Source organism: Canis lupus, chromosome 7 (assembly GCF_048164855.1).
Source record: "Canis lupus baileyi chromosome 7, mCanLup2.hap1, whole genome shotgun sequence".
NCBI classification, from domain to species: Eukaryota; Metazoa; Chordata; class Mammalia; order Carnivora; family Canidae; genus Canis; species Canis lupus.
Genome location: NC_132844.1, coordinates 39,401,406 through 39,414,826, shown reverse-complemented (window position 1 = coordinate 39,414,826; position 13,421 = coordinate 39,401,406). Strand labels below are relative to the sequence as shown.

The following is a 13,421-nucleotide window of genomic DNA, read 5'->3' as shown; positions in this document are numbered from 1 at the left end:
TCTGTTTTTTCCTTAATTCTTGTAGTGGTAAGCAGAATTTCCTGGGAAGGGAAGAAACACTCAAAAGTGGTGTTTATTAGCTGGTATTTTTGGACTAGCTTTCCCAAATTTGCCTTTTTTTTTTTTCATGCTACTATCCTATTTGGAGAATCTGCGGGTTTTTTGTTGTTGCTTTGTCAAGGCACATTGCTTTGTCTGGTTCCCCAGAACTTCTTTAATTCTGTTGTACTTCACTTAGCCTTATCTTTTACTCATCTTAAGTAGTATCCCTGTTAGCCTGTTTTCTGAGCTCCTTTGTGATTTTGTGCATGATGCTCTTGCTCACTATCTCCTTCCTTGGCCCCCATCTAAATCAAGCCAGTCTTTAAGATGTGGCTTAAAAGTTCTATGTCCCATATGGTGTTTTTTTCTGTTTATTGGAACTCACTCTGATATCCTACTAGTTATTGTCATAGCCACACAGTTTAAGCTCTAATTTGTTCAATTCAGCATTCGATTGAATTCCTCAAGCATTTTTTTTTTTTTTAAGAGAGGGAGGTGGAGGAGAGGAGAGGCAGAGAGAAAGAGAGAGAGAGAGAGAATCTTAAGCAGGCTCCATACCCAGCATGGAGCCTAAGGTAGGGCTGGATCTCACCACTCTGAGATCATGACGAGCCAAAATCAAGAGTCAGAGTTTAATTGACTTAGTCACCCAGAAGCCCCATGAATTCCACAAGCATTTTTGAGATCCTGTGCCAAGAGCAGGGATAGGTGAGCATGAGGGTCACCTTTATGCAGGACCTAAGCTAGGCATTGGCAGTACAGAAAAATTTAAGACACAGGCCCTAGCTCTTTGCCTTTCTTAGCATCTGCTCCACCACAGGCAAGGGCCATGTTTATTCTGATTACATAAGCCTCATATGAGAAATTGCTAATAAGCCATGATAGGCCAAACCAGTCAAATAGCCTCACTCAGCGTTCAAATCCCATGAGTCCAGGTCGGGAACTCTGGGTTCTAATTAAAGATCTTTCCCTAGTTTTCTTTTTCATGCATTAAAGATCACTGTTCATATAGCTTTTTGTTCAAGTGACCACACCCAGGATTTGCCTTCGTGGCCACACACTCTCCTCTTTATGAAAGGCCTATGGCCAGGGGTCTTAGACTCGGGAGCTTTGGATTTGAGTCTCAGCTACTCCACTGAGTAGCTGTGCAGCCTGGGCAAGTTACTTAACTCTGCCGTGCCTCATTTTCCACATCTGTATAATGGGAATAACATCACAGGGTTGCGATAAGGGTTAAAGGAGTTAATGGTTCTTGGCACTGAGTAACCACTCAATAAATGCCAGCTCTTAATACTTGCCACTACCAGGCTATTGCTCTCCCCCAAAATGTTAAGGGACTATCTTGACTACTTTATTCCACTTGCGTCTTCCAACTTGTAGGATAGTTCCTGTTTCAAAACTGCGGGTGAGTAAACACGGAACGAATAAACGAATGCACTCCATCACTTTATTTCTGCCATTCCCAATGTTGAGCCAGCAGGAGCAAAGGCAGGAAAGCAAGGGAAAGTCAACTCTTTGTACAGGTTCTTCGTTCGCCGGGTGTTACCCGAGGCCTTCAGGGTTTACCCCGTCTCCAAAGTGGGGAAGCCCACAGCGGGCAGAGCCGAGCAGCTTCTCGCGGAATCACCCCCGCCCCCCGCCCGCGAAAGGCCTAACGCACCGAGCGCGGCTGGCCGGCTGCCCGCGAAGGCCGGCGCATGCGCAGTGCGCCTAGCGCCCGGGTTCCTTCCTGCGGCGCCACCCGGAAGCCCCGGCTCCGTCTCCCCCTCCCCCTCCCCTCCCCTGCCCTCCCCTCCCCTCCCCTCCCCTCCCTCGCCGGCTCGGGCGGTGCGTGCGGGGCCGGCCCGGCGAGGAGGCGGGACACGTCGGCGCTGCCACCGCCGCCGCCGCTCCTCCTCCAGTTCCAGCCGCCGCCGCCGCCGCCGCCGCCGCTTCCTGGGCTGAGTCCGCCGCGGTCCCGGCGGCTCCAGGTGTGTCCACAGCCCAGCTCCCGCCCGAGTCCGCCGCCGCCGTAGCTGCCCCGGGCTCCCCGCCCCGCTGCCGAGATGGCGACACGCTCCTGCCGGGAGAAGGCTCAGAAGCTGAACGAGCAGCACCAGCTCATCCTGTCCAAGCTGCTGAGGGAGGAGGACAACAAGTACTGCGCCGACTGCGAGGCCAAAGGTAGCGCGGACGTCGCCGCCCCTGGCCGGGGCCTCCTGCGGCCGGTGACCTTCCGGTGGCCGCGGCGCCCGGGGCCCGAGCGGACGCCGCGGCTGCGCCCGGCCGGCCCCGGCCCCGGCCCTGAAGGGAGGGCGGGCTCGGGCTCCAGGGGCCCCTCACCTCCACCACAGGCGGCGGCGGGGTCGGGCCCGTGGGCGCCGGCCCGGGCCTCTTCTCCTTCCGGGCCCCCGGGCAGAGCCGGTGCCGGCGTCACGATGCTCCGACCGTCCCCAGGGCCGCGGCCAGAGCCGGGCCGGGAGCGCAGAGCCGCGCTCCTCCCGCCTCAGCTCGCAGGTACCTCCGTGGGTGGGGCCTCCCGTAGTCCCGGTCTCCGCCTCGCCCCTTCCCCGGTGACCACGGCGTCCCCCTCGGGCCCCGATGCCTCGTACCCCAGGTGGAGCCCTACCTGCCCGCCCACCTGACTGCCTTGTACCGGGCTTTTGCTGCCTTTTGACAAAGGGTATGGTGGTCCTTTTTGGTGGGTTGGAGTTTTTACCGAGCCAGACCATTGGGGAGGGGTCTTTAGTAGTAGTAGTAGTAGTAGTAGTAGCAGCGGTAGTAGTAGTAATATTTTATTAGTCCGGATGTTAGCCGAAATGAAGAGGAATTTCATTATAGGAGTCTCTTGGACTGTGGGCTTATGTTCCTGAAGCTTTTAATAATTAGATTGTTTCTGACCAGTTGGTTTGGGAGAACATGTGGACGTTGGCTTCTGTGGCCCCAAAGCGTTAAAGGTGCGTTTTTTTTTTTTTTTTTAAAGATCCAGAGATGAAAAAATAATCGTAATTTTAGTTAGTTCCGTTGGAGGGCTTCTGCTTCAGCCTTTAAAATAGATACACTATTTTTAGCCTATATGTTTGGGTTTGGAGATCTGATTTATATCTAATGTCTTATAAGTAATCTCATGAGAAAAATGCTTCAGATTTTTTTTTAAAACAAACTTGCGTTTTGGGAAAAGATCTTCCTTATTTGTAAATTGGTTTGTTTATTCGGTGAAGAATAGGTAGTTTTCCCAAGCAGGAGTCGGTCTGAGAATGTCATTTAAGATTTCTGTTTTTTGACTTAGACTTTTCTTGAAGCTTTACTTTTCCTCCTCAATAGTATATAAATGAGTCACGTTTCAGTAGGCTGATAATGTTTGATTAGACTAAGCCACACAGCATCAGCAAGTCGCTTCAGTGCCATACTACTGTAACAGGTACCTGATTACTGGAAGATCATGTGGGAATACTGGAACTAGACCATTTTAAGGAGCACTTTTCAATATTATAGTAACTCGACCTGCCCAACGTTAGATATCCTGTGTAACCATTCAAGTGATGAGTTAAAAATGCCTGATTATTATGATAATATTTCTTTACCTGATACTGATTATGTGTGTGGTTTTTTTTGGGGGGGAGGGGGACACTGTTCTGTATTGAGCCTCAATTACTCATCACTGCACTAGTAAAACGCTGAAAAATGGGGCCCTCTAAAAGGCCGGAAAAGGAAATGAGCTGCATTTTGGGTAATAAGTAATATGGTTAAAAAGAGATGCTAGTATATATTAAATCTCTTAAAAATTGAATAGTAACAGTTTCAGTAAGTACTTTCATTAGTTATAGAAATAGGTGAAAAATAATTTTTGTTTGAATTTGTCCCCGAACTTTATAAAGTCAGACTTTTACTAATGCGTCCTAAAATAATTTATAGGTTTTGAAAAATCCATTATGTGCCACATGGTAGCATTTTCATTCTCATTTTTTGAAGTGAGGAGAGGAGAATCATGTGCTTTTTAAGTTAGAACAAAAATTTTATTCTAGCCGGAGGAAAAGGGAGCTTTAGTTTTGTTCGCTATTTGTATTGCCACTGAGGTCCATAGAAACATACTGAATGAACATTTTTATTTTGGTTTTGTTTGATCTTTTGTTTGTGGGTTTGTTTTTGAGAAATATAGGAAAGTGGAAGAGAGTAGTATCCAGAGTTTCAGGATGCATTGTGATGGGCATGAACTCCAGTCATGAGTTGGAAAGATCATTAGTTTTTTCCTTGTTGCTACTAAATCTCAAATAATATTAAAATGATCTTCTAAATTGTTTGACTGTTTTCTTCCAGTAAAAAAAAAAAATCACTAAGTTTAATTAGTTTATTAGACTTACTCTCATAGTTGCAGTCTTTGAAAAATTTGACATGATTGGGGCCATTGGTAGAATTAAAATTCTGTAAAATTTTTGAGTCTTTGATACAGTCGAACCCTATTGTAGTCAAACCCTATTGTAGGGCTCTCTTAGTAGAGTTCTTTGCTTGTTAAATGAGTTTAGAGTCATTTTTATATATGCCAGGTGACCTAGTAAATGTAGTTAGTAAAATTCCAATTAAATGTATTTTCAAAAGACATGCTACAGGTCTTATTCAGCAGCTCAGCTATTATAAAGAGGTTCCATACTGTATATATGTATTAATGTTTTCTTCACTAATAAACTACATTAAGCTTTTTGTGTATTTTGAAGCTGTTTCTTAACGCAATTTTCTTTTCTTTCAGAAAATACTTCCCCCACTGCTCTTTGAGAACATGTACCAAAGACCAAAGCCTAGGGCTAAAGATTACCCTGTTCTGTTGACTTATAATAATAGTTGGCAAAGTTATATCATTTGGATTTTGACATTTTCTTACTGAGTCACCAGTGTGTGTTTTCCTGAATTGACATTATTTAGGGAGGAAGGAGAAAAGGATGGCATAGGTGCCAGTTTCCTGATCATGATCCTACACTTACCAGATCTGTTGAGCAATTGGAGAATAAGAACAGGCAGATGGAGCTGCACGTCCTCTCCCTGGCCTCATTTGTGACTCTGTGGGAGTTTTAATGCAGTTCTATTGGTTATTAGTTGGTGGCACTTTATGGAGCAGTGAGGATTTAGAGCCCCTTGCTAATCTAAAATTTAGTTTTTAGTATTTAAAGTTTCATTCATGGTTAATACTAGCTTTAATTCTCAACACGAAAATGGGTCTCTTGCCCAGTAAGTTTTGGGTAGTCAAAAACATAAGGTTTTAAATGCTTATGGGATTGTTTTGTCCCACCTGTCTTGATATTAAGAGGGCAAACTCCTTCCCCAGATCAAGCACTTATTTCTTCATTCCACAGATCTTGACTTGAGGGGACACTGCTAAGCACTATTGGATTATGGGGCTAAAAAATTAGTAAGATCTAAATGAGTTTGTTTAGTGAGTACTGCGTTTTGCAAATGTGTAATACCAAATCAATATACTAAGTATTACAACAGTGGTTGTAAGAAGTACTTCCCGCTCTACTTATTTTGGGCTGCTATCCCCATTGCATCTGACTTTTGTCTGTTTGTCTTCATAGTTCCTAGAATGCTGCCTCAAGGCCTTTGCACATATTGTTCTTTCTGCCTAGGAAGCTCTCTAACAATTTTTTGCCTGATCAGCTTTACGTACCATACAGTTTCTCCTTAAATGTCTCTTGACGGGAAAAGATTCTCCCATATTAAGTTAGGCTTCCCTTGTATAAGACACATCCTAAATGTTTTATTACACTTACTACAGTTGTAGTTAAACATTATTTGAGTATTTATTGGGTAATCTGTTTCCCTATTTAATTATAGCTATAAGAGAGAAGAGACCTTGTTTGTCTTGTTCAGGCTTGTATCCCCAGCCCTCTTCGCAATGTGGTAGGTTAATGTAACTCTTGAATGAATGAGTGAATGAGTATACAGAGCTGACAGCAGGCAGCAGGGTATGTGGAAATGGGTTCACATGGGCATGTGGAGTGACTCTATTAGGAAATATTCATGGGTGTCTTGTTTGTGCTAGGTTCTGAAAGTGGAGTGGGATTTCAGCAGATGGAGAAGGAATCAAAGGGCACAGTTAGCTGCACAGACAAGGTACAGGTGTATAAGAAAACATATGACGTTTCTGTGTGGCCTTTTTTGAGTAAGCTTTCTCTAAGCATGATCAGATTTGATGGTGGCAAATGAGGAAGAATTGAATTGGTGAGAGATTCCAGGCATGTCACCTAATTATAACAGTAGTCTGAGCAAGGGTGTAAGGATCGGAACTCACCTAATGTCATTGTGTTGTAAGTCAGGGTATAGGGCAGGAAACAGAACCACTGTAGCTACTTGAAGGAATAGAGTGTTTACATTGGAAGGGCTGGAGGAGCAAAAATCAGTGAGCCACTCCTGGAGTAATGGTTTCAAGGCCATATACTAATACTAATACTAATACTAATACTAATACTAATACTAATACTAATACTAATAAATACTAATACTGCTACCATGACTACCACTACTGCCATGGCTGCTTCTCACCCATGAGATTGGTGAACTAATGGGGGAACCAAGACTATGGTTACTGCATCCATTCGATGTCTGTTAGACAATTTTGTCAATTGCCCTTACTGTAGGAAGATGGCATTTGTTAAACTTGTACCTTCCACGTACAAATAACTTACAGACCTATGTCCAATGCTTTGCTAATCAGGGGAGTCTTTTAGCTTTCTAACCTCTTCAAAACATAGAAACATGAAGAGAAGGTTGTGGGACTCAATCTGAGAGTTCACTACAAGGCGGTGAGGGTGGAGAACGTTTTCATTAAGTATTCGATATTTAAGAGTTCTTGTATAAATTTATTTTTAAAGTAATTCATCCTGGGATGCCTGGGTGGCTCAGCGGTTGAGCCTTTGGCCCAGGGTGTGATCCTGGAGTCTCGGGGTCAAGTCTCAAATCCGGCTTCCTGCATGGAGCCTGCTTCTCTCTCTGCCTGTTTCTGCCTGCTCCTTCTGTGGCTTTCATTAGTAAATAAATAAAATCTTAAAAATAAATAAAGTAATTTGTACTAAAAAGTAAAGTTCACCTTGAGAAAATGATGTTTATGATGATGTTGATGCTTGTGGGATAAATACATATAAACAAAATCTGTGATTATAATTTATCTAAAGAGACCTGCTGAGATGTGTAGGGTGGCTCAGTGGTTGAGCGACTGCCTTTGGCTCAGGGCGTGATGCCTGAGGTCCTGGGATCGAGTCCTACGTCGGGCTCCTGCTTCTCCCTCTGCCGATGTCTCTGCCTTTCTCGCTCTGCGTCTATCATGAATAAATAAATAAAATCTTAAAAAAAAAAGATTTGTAAGTTTCCCCCAAATGCTAGCCTTCAGTTTGATTGGGTCTATTGTTCTTATAATTCTGCTGATCTTGAGGTTTTCTCTGATGATTATGTGTAGAGCCCTGGTGTCAGAGCTGGAATAGAAACCACTGGTCTCTCTCTGACTCATCACTTTAATACTTAGGCTGCATGTTTTGTTCCCTTCCTTTTTTTCCTTCCCAATTATTTTTCTTAGTAATTTTTTAAAGATTAAAATACTCTTTCATTACTTGATTTCAATACAAGGTATATATAGCTCTGTACCAGATATATCAGATATATACAACCTTTATTGACATATAAGGACTTGAACCTATGCTTTCTTTAAGGCAGAGTCAAATGTTTGACATTCTAATTACATATTTTATAAACTCAAGCCTTTTCCTACTGTTGTTACTTCTATGGCTACTGCTAATAGCCTTCTCACTGGATAAAATCAACTCACTTTTCTTTCCATTTCTCAATAGAAGAGCAAAGAAACTTGGAGGCCATTTTGTTGACTGCCTTACATTCTGACCCCTGTAAAGAACTGATTTAACAGATAATATAATTATGTTGATTAAATCAGTATTTTCTGGGCACTACAAAGATTAAGAGTCACATCAGATACTGTTGTGTGTTCTAAAAAGTTTTGGGTATTGTCCACAAACTAGTTAGGGATCTCAATACACATGAGACAATGATGCATTAAATTCTAGCCTATATGTAGACTTTATTATTTATTTATTTATTATTTTTATTATTTTTATTTTTTTATATGTAGGCTTTAGATTCATTAAAAGTTTAGTGATGAGAAAGCTCAGTGTGACTTGGAGAAAGTAGGAAGGAGAAGAAGAAGGTTAAGTTTAGAAAAACTTGAAAACTTCAAAAAAAATAATATTACATGTATATATAGAACTTATATGCTGCTTTCTTCTTGTCAGATGATGTTGTGATACTTCACATACATTCACTTAATCCTCAAAACCACTTTTTGTGGTAATATTATTATTCCACCTTACAAGTGAGGAAACCGAGACATACAGAATTTAAGTAACTCCCAAGGTTATACAGCTAAGAAATGGTAGAGCCAGGAATTTCTTCAGTAACAGAAAAAAATTTTGGATGGCTACTATATTTCAGGCATTCTAGGAGCTGGGGAGGAAGCAGAGAACAGGTAGATGAGGTCCAAGCTCTAAAGAATCTACTAATCTGTTAGTTTGTTGGAAGCAGGCCTGGCTTGCAAAGTTGACCCTTGAGGAACTTGGATTTGGGGAGGATCTCGCTATCCCTAAGTGATGAGTCAGTCAGTGTGTCTTAACTGTACAGTGTGGTTTATGCCAAATGACTGCTTTCCTTCTGAGAGTCTGAAATTTCCATACATACTAGGCAAGGGTGCCTATGTGACAAGCCTCCCCACCTTGCCCCCCATAGTCTAGACATCAGGTCTCTACTGAGACTCTAATGGGCAGTATTTCACATTTGTCAAAAATCATTACTGAGCCAGTTAAGTGTGTCTGGTGCAACTTCACCAGAAGAGGACACCTGAACATTTGTGCCTGTTTTCTCTTGAACTTTGCTCCATGCACCTTTTTTCTTTGCTAATTATGCTTGGTATCCTTCTACTGTAATAAATAAATTATAATGATGAATACAACTGTATTTTGAGACTTCTGAGTTATCAAATTACCAAGCCTGATGCTGGTTTTGTGAACCTTTCAACACATTTGATAATATGTATTTTTCTCCAGTATATTGTGAGAGTATGTTGGAATATCAGTGTATCTTGGCTAGCTCTCGAACCTAACCTATCAGCAAGGGTATAGCTCAGAGAAGCTGGTATTTTTAGCATTAGTGGAAATTCTGGCCTTACTGGGATGATATGGAAGTAGGCATCTGGACTCTAGAATCAGGATTTGAATTTAGGAAATCTAGCTCCAGAATTATAAACTGCATGTTTGATGGCATGAAAGATAAAAGGCATGCTTTTGCAGTTGAAATTTTGTGATTGAAGAAACTATTGTTGGGGGCTGCCCTGGTGGCTCAGCAGTTTAGCGCCGCCTTCAGCCCAGGGTGTGAACCTGCAGACCCAGGATGGAGTCCCACGTGGGGCTCCTTACGTGGAGCCTGCTTCTCCCCCTGCCTGTGTCTCTGCCCCTCTCTCTCTGTCTCTCATGAATAAGTAAATAACGATCTTAAAAAAAAAAAAAAAAAAGAAAAACTATTGTTGGGAATAGACTATCACCTTAAAGCTGACATTGTATTTCTCAGAGATGTTATTGCCAAATATGTTCCAGCATGGACAGTGTTACTGTCTTAACTTACCTCTTTGTTTTTAATAGCAGAACTACCATAACTTCGAAATACTGATGTAAAGCAGAGGTTTTTTTTTTTTTTTATCATTAAACTTTATTCTACATATTGAATCTTTTGACAAATCCTTTAGAGTTGTGTGTGTGTTTTATTTTTTGGTCTTCAATATAGCTTCTTTGCTTTTTTGTTTTCTCTTTCTGCGTATCTGTTCTTTGGCGAGTTACTGATCATCTACCGTGGCTTTTTAAACCATAGGAACAACTTAGTAGAATTGAAGGACCATTGACCTTGATTAAGTTAGTAAAGGTAGGTTTGAGTCCAGCCTTTGCCTCTTGACTTATTGGTGACTGGTTGTCCCTGTCCTCAGTGAGCCTTACTGCAAAGATTTATTTCAACTCTAATGTGGTTTGTGTTCTTTTCTGTCATGTCACTTCTGTGTCAGCTGTGTCAGTATTTACTGTTATTGTTAATTTTTAAAAATTGTATTATTAAGCATTTATATTTTAGGGCGTTATTGAACTTTGGGTCATGGTTGAACCTATATACTTTTTAAAGGTTTTCACTGATGACTTAGGCTTATCTGAGCAGATTTACTTGATATTATCTTTGATTATCTCAAGCTTTATCATATATTTCACAAGAATATTCCTCATAAATTGGGGCTCCTTTTGTTTGAAACTTTTTCACTTTAATGCAAGTAAGATAAAAGGAACTACCTTCTTTAGTCATCTACTAAAGCCATATGTTAGGACTGTAGACCCATACATTTAGTCATACATAGTACCATACATCATACTATCTAGTCATACATAGAACCATATAGAAATTTTAAAAATTTCACTTAAAATAGAGCTGTGATAAGATGCTATTGGAAATATGTGCTAATTTTATGTTCGTGTACATTTTGAGTGGTAAATGTGAGGACTTTGAGAGTCTAAAGGGCAGGGAATTATAAGCCTTCTAGTAATTCTCCATTCTCTTTGCACCCTCCCTCTCCCCTCAACAATTTTTGGTCTCCCTTTCACAAGAGATCCAAGTGATTGGTTTTAGGAGTGATTGATGATAGACTTTCAGACATCTATTACTGATCTTTTGTAAAGAGTGCATTTCAAGGACCAATGATCAGCTTGAACCCAAACTTAAAAAACATAATAAAGGGGATTTTCAAATTTCTGTGGGAGGTTATATTTAGGATAGCTTTATCTTTCAATATAAGAACATTGATTAAAAATTATGATTTAGTCTAGGTTAGATTTTTTTAGTTCATATATTTCCATTTTTGAAAGTTGTTTTTGATATAAGGTTGATGGTGCAGTGTCAAAAAACCAGAAGTATGATTTTTGAAGAGAAATGATCACTAGTATATTAATTTCCTATTGGTGCTATAATAAATTATCACAAACTTAGCGGCTTAAAACAACACAAATTACTGTTTTATAGTTCTGGAGGTTAGAATCCAAAGTAAGTCATAACTGAGCTAAAATCAAAGGTCTTCCTTCTGGAGATACTAGAGGAGAATCTGTTTCCTCATCTTTTCTAGCTTTTAGAATTCATCTTCGATGTTTGCTTCATGTCCCCTTCCTTCATCTTCAGGTCTTTCTGCTTTTTTGTGCTTCTAGCATTATATCTTCTGTAGCTCTTTTAAGGATATTTGTGATTACATTGGGTTTACCCCAATAATCTAGGATAATACCATCTCTATGTCCATAACTTAAACACACTTGTAAGTGTCTCTTGCCATGGAAGGTCACATATTTGCAGATTAGAGAAATTGGAACACAGACATCTTTGGGGATTACTATTCTGCTTGCCACAAGTGGATTTGTGATAAAAATTATATATTGAACCTAGATTTTTATTAAAGGTACTGCTCTGGATGGCACTTAACATGGCATAGGATGGTGAAGTTAGTACATTGCAGATTAGTCTTTCTTACAGGATTTATTTAAATATTTTATTTAATTATTCATGAGAGACAAAGAGAGGCAGAGACATAGGCAGAGGGAGAAGCAGGCTCCCCTGGGGAGCACGATGCAGGACTCGATCCCAGGACCCCGAGGTCACAACCTGAGCCAAAGGCAGATGCTCAGCCACTGAGCCACTCAAGTGCCCCCTTACAGAAATTATTTTAAAAATATATGCATGCAAGAGTCATTTCACAGGCTCTTTGCATCACTTTGATTTATGTAGAAAATCTTTAGAAATTTACCAAAAAAGATATTACAATCAATAATTGAGTTTCATTAAGGTTAATATAGAAAAATTAACCATTTCTGTATACCAGCAACAAACAATTGGAAGTTGTAATGAAAATTATTTACAATAGCATAAACATATGAGAACTTGGGGATAAATTTAACAAAATACATCCAAGATTTGTATACCAAAACTTACCAAAGAGAAATTTAAAAATACATAAAGAAATGGAGAGAGATACTATGTTCATGGATTTAGAGGATGTAATTTTTTATTTTTTAGAGAGAGAGCTGGGGGGTGGAGGGGCAGAAGAGAATCCTAAGCAGTTTCCATGCCTAGCATAAAGGCAGACATGGGACTCAATTTCATGACCCTTAGATCATAACCTGAGCCAAAATCAAGAGTTTGACACTTAACCTGCAGAGCTACCCAGGCGCCTCTATCAGGTGCCATCTTTAGGTCAGTTCTCTCCAAATCAATCTGTAGACCTAACATGATCCTAGTCAGAATCCTAGAAGATAGTTTTGTTGAAACTGACAAGCTGATTCTAAAATTATAAAGAAATGCAAAGGAGCCTCCAAAAATCTAAACAATTTTGAAAAACAAAAAGAATATTGGAGTTTTTATAAAACCTGACTTCAATAGTTATTATAAAGCTATTGTAATCAAGGCAATGTGGTATTGGTGTAGGACAGAAATATCAATAGAACATAATAATCAAGAAGTAGACTCATGTCAAAGATCAGTTAATTTTTAACAGAAATGTTAAGGTAATTCAAAAAGGGAAGGATAGTCTTTTCAGTGACAACGAAAGAATGTATTATGACCATTATCTCACACCATGTACAAAAATTAACATGAAATGGATAATAAAACTAAATTTATGAGCTAAAACTAGCTCATAGAAGCTCATTTAGCTTCTTCCAGAAGAAGACATAGGAGAAAGAGAAAGCCTCTGGGTTCTTGGTTAAGCAAAGATTTCTTGGGTAAGACACAAAAGCACAATCTATAAAAATAAAATTAAGAAATAGACCTCACCGGGGACCCTGGGTGGCGCAGTGGTTTAGCGCCTGCCTTTGGCCCAGGGCGCGATCCTGGAGACCCGGGATCGAATCCCACGTCGGGCTCCCGGTGCATGGAGCCTGCTTCTCCCTCAGCCTGTGTCTCTGCCTCTCTCTCTCTCTGTGTGACTATCATAAATAAATAAAAAAAAAATTAAAAAAAAAAAAAAAAAGAAATAGACCTCACCAAAATTATAAACTTTGCTTTTCAAAAGATAATGTTAAAATGAAAAAGAAAATCATAATTGGAAAGAAAATATTATATCTGATAAGGGCTTTCTTTTAGAATATTTAAAGAAATATTATAATTTAGTGAGATAAAACTTGAATGTTCACAGCATTTTTATTCATAATTGGCGGTGGAAACCATTCAAATACCTACCAGTTAGTAAAAGAACAAACTGGTACGTCATACAATGGTATAATATTTTGCAATATGTAGGAGCAAAGTAGTGAGACAGTAACATGGATGAATCTTAAAGATGT

The 13,421-nt window shown here is 40.3% G+C and overlaps 1 protein-coding gene across 6 annotated transcripts in view; it reads left to right on the top strand.

The window, feature by feature from the left end:
• The first annotated feature begins 1,893 nt into the window (after positions 1-1,893).
• SMAP1 (small ArfGAP 1) overlaps positions 1,894-13,421 on the top strand; it is a 183,882-nt gene continuing 172,354 nt past the window's right edge. For all 6 annotated transcript variants that reach the window (XM_072832425.1, XM_072832423.1, XM_072832424.1 and 3 more), the window contains exon 1: positions 1,894-2,205. In XM_072832425.1, coding sequence (XP_072688526.1) covers positions 2,088-2,205 — 118 coding nt within the window. In that variant the 5' untranslated portion in view covers positions 1,894-2,087. The remainder of the gene's footprint in view (positions 2,206-13,421) is intronic.